This window comes from Diprion similis, chromosome 6, assembly GCF_021155765.1.
Source record: "Diprion similis isolate iyDipSimi1 chromosome 6, iyDipSimi1.1, whole genome shotgun sequence".
NCBI classification, from domain to species: domain Eukaryota; kingdom Metazoa; phylum Arthropoda; class Insecta; order Hymenoptera; family Diprionidae; genus Diprion; species Diprion similis.
Window position 1 is genome coordinate 830,319 of NC_060110.1, and position 8,765 is coordinate 839,083.

At 31.6% G+C, this 8,765-nt stretch overlaps 1 protein-coding gene across 3 annotated transcripts; it reads left to right on the forward strand.

Moving 5' to 3' along the window:
- Nucleotides 1–4,097: 4,097 nt before the first annotated feature.
- On the forward strand, nucleotides 4,098–8,004 carry LOC124407215 (carbonic anhydrase 2-like). 3 transcript variants are annotated; one of them, XM_046883114.1, is made up of 8 exons: nucleotides 4,098–4,118; nucleotides 5,479–5,560; nucleotides 5,636–5,674; nucleotides 5,832–5,999; nucleotides 6,100–6,256; nucleotides 6,743–6,848; nucleotides 7,357–7,584; nucleotides 7,682–8,004. In XM_046883114.1, the coding sequence occupies exons 2-8, from the start codon at nucleotides 5,521–5,523 to the stop codon at nucleotides 7,853–7,855; spliced, it is 912 nt and encodes a 303-aa protein (XP_046739070.1). In that variant the 5' UTR covers nucleotides 4,098–4,118; nucleotides 5,479–5,520; the 3' UTR covers nucleotides 7,856–8,004. The 3 variants fall into 3 exon arrangements, with proteins under 3 accessions (XP_046739070.1, XP_046739068.1, XP_046739069.1); XM_046883112.1 differs by lacking the exon at nucleotides 4,098–4,118 and adding an exon at nucleotides 4,717–4,757; XM_046883113.1 differs by lacking the exon at nucleotides 4,098–4,118 and adding an exon at nucleotides 4,729–4,837.
- Nucleotides 8,005–8,765: the final 761 nt, after the last annotated feature.

The following is an 8,765-nucleotide window of genomic DNA, read 5'->3' on the forward strand; positions in this document are numbered from 1 at the left end:
TTATATGTAGCCTGATGAGCACACAATAAGTATGCGTGTGGTCATTATTGAGCTGTGATAAATACGTATTTAAGAATAATTGATATACACACTAAATACATGCATACTTATTCACTATTTTAAACAAATACTAGATAACACGGTGCATACACTCCAGGAGATTACTTCAAAAAATCTGGTAATTTACTGGTACCTCGGAGTATTCATCGAAATTTTGTCTTACTAGCGGAAACTTCAAATTTTTCATGACTTGTTCGTATTTGGAAAAGTCGAATCAGAATCAGGGCCTACAGAAACTCTGTTTGCTCCAATTTTTTGATTTATTATTGTAGATTAAAAAAACTAAAACGAAAAGACGAAATGATATTCTTGTAGTCCATGTTTTTTTCAATTCTTGGTTGGTCATTAATGGAAAACAGCTGCAATCGATAATCTGTGACTAAATTGAAGTGACTTTTTTTTCTAATTTCAATCAATCTCTACGTGTTCGGACTTCCGGTACAATGTTATACAGCATTATCTGTAATATACTCGCGAAAGTAATGGTTGAATACGTTAAATGTTTGTTTTTTTATTCGATAACACGGTGGCGAAAGCCTGGCAAAACCGGGACAAGTTAGGGAATTTAGTCTATCATGAAAAGTTAGGTAATCACGATGGGCCCTGGCTAATAGGTTCGGTGATACCAGTAATCGATGCCAAGGTACCGGGAAAAAATGTCCAGTTAAGAAATGAAAGAAAATGCCGGTATTCTTTTTTCTGGTTTCCGTATACACCCTGTAGGATAGTACTTGTGTGACGTCACTATTGTATAAATTATGGCACTGTTTAACTGAAAATGCAACTATTCATAAGTTAAGTTTTTTTAATGTACTGGAATAATGTAATATGTTGATAACTGGTATGATAATCCTATGAGATTAATCTATCTGCGTTACGGAACTAACAAATTGTATGATACTGTTGAATAAATAATATTTTTGTATAAATATAGCAAATATAGTTGACGAATTTATCTTTGATGTAGTGAAGCTGGCCACAAAAAACTAGCTGATTTAAATTCAGTACCCTTACGCAAACATAAAGAACGTAGAGACATTTAACGAGGCATCTATCAAGATGCAGTCATTTATTGCGCATTATACGGCGCCTATCGTTTCATGCCGAGGGTAGTAATAGCGGGAATGACGTACTACTTTGTGTTCTGATCATCGAGTGGTCAAGGTACTACTGGACTATTCTAATGTATTCCAATCCAATAATATCATTGCTTACATAGTGATCCACTATTTTGCATACTAATAATAGGATGTAAAGCCATTTGGTATGCGTTATCTCGCCCCGGAAAATGTGGGGGGAAGTGGGGTAATTCGCCCTGAAAAAAATTATTAATTTTTTCTATAAGTAGTCTTTCATCACTTTTTCGGGAGTCCATATTAGTTCCCAGTTTCACGGATACCGTCTGTGAAAATATTCTACAAGTGATTATTGCGATTGTCACTTTGCAATGCGTCATCTGGTGGAAAAAAATGTAACTAATGCAACCAGGCTGATATCTGACCGTTGACCTTATTTTTTCCACGTGTGGATGGTAGAACAGATATATTATTGATTATGTTTAATAAATTTATGTAACATGAGTAATTTGAAACCCCAACAATTACGATTTTTCTCGATTAAAATTAAGATCTTAGGTTATGTGATGATAAAATCGCGCCGAGAACCAGGCTCTGACGTCATGAGGGCATTTTCCAATACTAACTCGGCAAATTTCTTTCAGTGTACAAGTATTCCATATTTAACATCGAATATACAATTTTTACAATTGACAAAATTCTTAGAATGGATTTGTGTGCATGTGCAAAGCGTTTAATTTTTTTTCTTTCTTTCTTTTGTTTTTTACATAGAGTTCGTTCAAAGCTCTCGTACTTTCCGATGTACCCTCGATTTTCGCGCATCATCGCCACATAATGCGACGGAAATCTCTGTCGAAATATTTTTAATTCACAACCTGTGCCCTCATTGACATTTTTGTCATCCTGAGAGAGTGATGGGCCCATTCTATATGCAGATATTTCTTTTGTTTGGTTCAGATACAGTCTATAAGCTAATGTTATAGGAGTCGCATATTAAATTAGCCTCTCGTTTTCAATTGACGTTACTTACTGAAACTTATAACGTTCACAGATTGAAATTAAGAGTAGTATAATATCAACGCTATAGTATGTTGTATCAATTCTAGACCAATGGAGATACCTCTCAATTGTAGATAACATCTTTTTAAAATTACATTCAACAGGTCGAAATTCGCGATGGGATACTCAATCGTTTCAAAATGTTTAGTGTTTCGCGACATTCCATGCCGATTCAACCAGGTTTCAAACTCACCACTTTTAATTTGGTCGGAAAAATTCTCACATGTTATTGCGTTTACAATTCCCAATTTTGTAATTTGTCATTTTTTCATAATACAGTTTTTGAGTTATGAATGCTTCGATATTTTTTCATATTATTCTAAAAGCTTCGAAAATTTTTCTGAAATTTCATTTATTGTTTCGATCATTTTAGAATCCGTTTTGTAAAAATTTTTAAAATTTCTAAAAACTTCTCTCAAATATTTACGGCGCGATAACAAACATATTCTCCAGCCACTTTTTGTCGTATTCATTATGGTTATTTTGTTTAAAACCAATTTCTACTTCTTTATCATTTCAATTTCTGAAGACCGTTATGGGTTCAAACATGACGCAAATTTTTTTCAACCTTTAAAATTTGATTTAGCACTAACTTTTACAAATAAAAAATTTTAGAAGTGCTAAAAAAAATGTAACAAACAATCGTTTCGTCGTGTGATTGTTTTTCAAATACTCAGCTGAAAAAACAAATTTGCAAAATTTTTTTGGTGATTTTCAAAAATGTAGAATGACAAAAATTTTTTAATGTTGAGAATTCAAAAACCGCCGTACGAATAAACTATTACTATTCTCTGATAAAGTTTCAACTAAATTAAAATGATGGGGTCAAAAAATGATCCAGTCAAGACATTAATATCCAATTAAGATTAATTTTGTGCAAACTGCACAAATTGTATTCTAAGATGTAAATGGATCTGATTGCTCAGAAATGATGGTCGGAGCTTTTAGAACTTGGGACGAAAATACTCGGTTGAAACGGTATGGAGATTTTCAACAGGTTCGTTATTATTCATCTCAGATTCTACATACCTGTAGTTGGATTACGTATGCTAATCACACGCGGCCATTCAAATGTTTAAGTCGCTCTTTATTGGAGTATAACAATCTGTGATCATACCATACAAATGTTAATTAATTAGCTATTTGCGTTCAGATAATTGATCATCAATCTTGCATTGCTTTAAATTGCAGTTCATCTTATTATTCGTTTAATTCAATATAAGAATTGAGTTTAGGAAATAGATTTTAATTTAATTTGCTTGTACTCATATGTGGCACGAGATCATTACAGGAAAGTATTATCGAAGTATATATTTTTTTTTCTACATTTTTTCTCTATTTTCCAAGAAATTACGAAAATATCAAATCGATTCATTATTTGAATTGTATTCTCGTTGTATCTATATTTTGCAAACTGCATGAGAGAATAAAATAGAAAAAAATTACTACGTTATTAATATTTATAATTATATATTAAAATTTGTTTTTGCATCTGTTATAATTGGATCATTACATGTTGATTAGATGCGGTAACACCTTGCATTCTGTCAATTAGAACATAAGAACCATTTGTTTTAACAGATGATGTGGAACCTTGATACATACTGCATTGCGTACTTATCTTGCATAACAGGAGGTGTTCTGCATTCTAATTCGCATTGCACATCATGATAATTCTAGTGGAGGTAGTGAATTTTCTTATTTTTATGAACTCCATCCACAGTTACAAATATCGTTATTAATCGTGCCTTTTAATTAATCATTAGCGTATTGTACCAATATTGTTTCATCCAATTCATTATACCAGATCTACTATCAAATAATAAGTCTGTACTTCCGAAATTGGGAATATGATATTGATGTGGATGTATTATATAGTACATTACAGTACAGTTTATAACAGCAAATTGAATATCTGTATAGGTATGTACACTTTTATACGTATAGAGTGTATATTGTGATAACTTCGGTAAGCAAACATTTTCTATATAGAATTTATTTGAGCAGTTATGTCACGAATTAGTATTACTTTCGAATTGAGTTGCTTCAGGAAAAATCTATACTCAAAACCACTCAAGATTTAACTTCCGTTTTATTGTAATCGAATATTTTTAATTCAATACTAATACACCTTGATTCACTCCATAAAAAAATGCTTGTAACACATATATTTTGCAGATCTGATTTATGATAGTGCAAACTTCTTGTTTCTTTTTCTTGTTGTTTTATCTTATTCTATTCACATGTTTAATTATTTCATCAACGTCATCACAAAGTATTTAAATATAATCCGAGTATTGAAATTCGATTGAAGATATGTGGAAGAACATAAATCTTGATATTAAATTACTTCCTGCAAGCATTCATTTGATGTTCTCATGCCGAACGTTGACTTAAATTTTTGGCACCTCAATTTTATATGTATCTACATTAGATTGGTAGAACGAAGACTGACCAATCGGTTCACACGCATGGTAATGGGTATGTGTACCAGAATGTATTTAGCTTGGTTTCAATTATTCGATGCTATCACAGTCAGCCTCACACCTTCGAGGGGATAAGGTCGGTTCCTTTAGATATTTTTTCGAGATCTACCTTTCGTTACATAAATATTTCAATACTCCTTAACACTGACAACAAAAATATAAGTCACAATTTTATTTTCTGTTTATTAGCAATTATTATTTTAAACACTTATTTTACACAACACAATATACTACCGTATATAAAATTGATCATTAATTAACTAGAGTTCACTTTCTCAAAATTGTGTCAAAAGAGTATTTATACTTTTCGATGCCGAATTACTTCTACTTGTGTACTTAATAGTATACGCTTCAACTTTATTTAAGTAAATTTCAATATATTTCACAAGTCATTTTCAATAGATCCTTTAACTGTCCGCTATTATTAACTTTTCAAAGAATCGCAAGCAGTGAAATTATACAAGTAATGAACTTTATATTTAGGTACTTTATTTTGATTTTTACAATTCTATCACTTTATATGCTTACCTCATAATGTATTCAATTTTTGCACAATTAGCTAAATCAAGCTTTCGTCACATTCATTATATCTTAGACCAAAATTATTTTGTTAACACAGATGGTCCGCAGTCTATTTTATTTTGAATTACATTCAATTTATGAAGAAAGTTTGCCATGCGTATCATTTATAATTATTTCAATACATGAAAACATACTATAATATGCTACGGCCTGAAAAATCTTCATTTTCATCTAAAACATATATAAATAAAGTTTCTACTTTTGTACTTGTTTAGATTTAACAGATTTGTTAGAGAATTTTCCTCCAGTAGACTGTCATGTACCTGCTATATCAAGCTTCTGCTCTACTTGCAATACGTAAGTTCTTGTTTTAAATTAGTTTTCGTAGCCTCGAGGACTGAATTTGTAACAGTAATTATTGAAATTCCTTAGTGCAGGTAGTGCATGGAGGTTTCGGGTATAGCAAACGACGTAAGTAACAGTGTTAAACATTCAAATACAGTATCACTTGACTAAACCTTAATAATAATAATCTTTATGTGTTGAATAATTATATTGCATTAACAAATAACGAATTTTATGAAAATTATGAAACAGGTATTTACACTTTGATAATTATCTCGATTAGATCAGCATACGTGGGCGCAACAACACAAGCACTGTGCAGGAAAGTGGCAATCTCCTATAGCTTTATCCTCAGCCAATGCCGAAGAATTACCGTTGCCGGCTATAGAAACAATTAGTTACCATAATCTGTTATCTGGTCCAATAAAATTGACTAACAATGGACATTCAGGTAAACAGCTAGAATTAAGCTCAATATGTATACTGGCTGCAAGTGAATATTATAGTGTGGCTTTCTCATGATCAGTAATGTTCAATCTTTATGTTTCTAGTGGCATTATCCATCCATAAGGATCTCTCAAAAAAACGTCTACCGTACGTATTTGGCGGATTACTTAATAAAGGTCAGAACTATGAACTTGAAGGACTTCATTTTCACTGGGGTATGAAGAATAATCGAGGATCCGAACACATACTAAATGGAATTAGGTATGCTGACTTACGTAGCCACATTATCGTAAAGAATTAGGGTCGAAATATATCGAGCAATTTTTGAAAATAATGTAACAGTGCTTATTATTCATAACATCTGCATATATCTTGTAAAATCGCAGTCCTTTTGGTATTTCACTCAAGGATTGTTCTGCCAATTTAATAGTTGGAAGTTTCGTCTTTTTAAATTCTTCAATCGCTTTGGAATGAATCTTTTAGAACCACTTTGAAATTTTTTTTATGGACAACCCGTTTGTTTTCATGTGTTATTGTGTATCTATTAAATAATGACTGCAGCATTTTACATGAAACCTGAAAATCTTTGAGATGTAAACTATGGCTGGTAGATATAAGAGGCAAAATTATAGAAAGATCAAAAGTTTTTCTTCCTACCATTAACTAAATTTTATAGTACAATGATAATACACTAGATATCTTTTTTACCCCTCACAGAAACTAAAATTCATGTGTCTATTCTTACAGATTTCCAATGGAGATGCACATTATCCATAGGAATATGAAATATGCCAATGCAGATGAAGCATATTCCTATGAGGATGGTCTTACTGTTTTGGCCGTTTTCTTCCAGGTAAGCAATAGTATATTGAGCACCAAGTGCACAAATGACCCCTCGCCCTTAGCACGCATCACAGTTTTTGTAACACATGTTTAGACTTTGCGTTTTTTTCTTAACAAAAGTCCGGGATCAAATCACGTTGATCAATAAATTGCAAAACAAATATGTATGTAATCAGGAAATTAATACTATATATATATATTTTGCCGATTCATTTACAGTATAATAATAATGAGAGTAAAAGTTTGGAAGTAACTCTTCTGCCTGCTGTTGATTTTTACCCCGTGCTAGTTGGAAAAAGGCTTCAAAAGGGATTTCATTATTAAGATATACAAAAGTATTTTAATGTTTCTCATTAGCCGTATCTATACGTATACCAGTAATATACTTAGGGAAATGTGAAATTCTTGAAAACGGTACTTCACATACAACATCGTAGTGTCTGCACAATATTTCTTGTCAGAATGTTTGTCTATGCACTCAATTGAGAGGAGTTATACATATTTATTCTTTCTTTCAGTTACAAGAAGAAGACAATGATAAGCTTTCTCCAATACTGAACACATTTCCAGCAGTCCAATGGTTTAATTCTACAGTAAAAATGAATGTATCGATTACTCTGGCTTCCCTCATGCCGGAAAACACCGACATATTTTACACTTACAGGGGTTCGCTAACTACTCCCCCATGCTACGAGGTGGTAACATGGAATATTTTTCCTACCCCTGTTCCAATATCTTTCAAACAAGTATGTGCGATTTCAATTTCTTACAATTCTGTAATTGTCATAATATGTACTTTCTTGCGACTTATATCTGTAATATATGTTATCATTCAATTTTCAGATGAATAAGTTCAGGATGCTCTCCAGCGGGGAAGAAACATTAGCTGATAACTACAGACGACTCCAAGAGCTTGGGAACAGAAAAGTATACGTCAGAAGGATGGATCCAAGTTTTGCAAGATCTGAAGATATGATTAATTTGAATCTTGAAAAATTGAAGTGGGTCTGGCAGTGAAAATATCTTTAAAAAATGTAATTAATCGCAAGTCAATTCGATTTCAATAATCCTACATCAATACATTGATGTCTTGTTTCATTCAATGTGCAAAAGAGAGTATGATGATATCTATAAATTCAAATAAATTACCACACCCTTTACCGATTCAAACAAATATTTATCGCAATCATAACTTATATTAAAACTACCAACGTCTGAATGTGGGTTTTATTGAGATTATTGAGTTGAGTTTGTAATAATATTTAGAGTATGATTTGAGACCTACTCTGAGTTGAATGATTTAAAACAAGTCTTGAAATTTTAGGATGTATTTTTTATTATACTTGATGTAATATTTTGTGTACAATAAAATATATCATGTAATATGTATTATATAAAGTCTAGTAAATAAATTAGAATTAATACGTTATCTGCATAAAAAGACAACTTAAGCTGTGTCGTGGGAACATAACTTGGTAAATTAACACGTAAAATTATTTTTTATTAATTAAAACAATTCATAATTACTGTAATTAGCTGAGAGCGAGTATACCGAATAAAACAATTTTTTTTTTAAATCGTTCGACTCGAATGGATTGGTTGAACTTGAATGCATGAATTGGAGTTATTTTGAGTTCAGAAAGAATTGGCCAAGATTTTGAATTGACATACTCCTTAATCGGAGTTCAAATTAGGGATACGAAAGTCGACTCTGACTTTAGTCAAGAATCGATTTTTTATCAAAATAATCGACTTTTTGGAATCGAGTTGAACCTGTCTCAACTCGATTAAAATCGATTCTCACTCGATGACTTCGACTTTTTTTGAACGACACCATATGTGGGATATTTAAATTACACATTTTTTATATTTTTATGTCTCATGGATAATTCATTGAAATTCTAAGCTGATATTTTAATGTTTTATT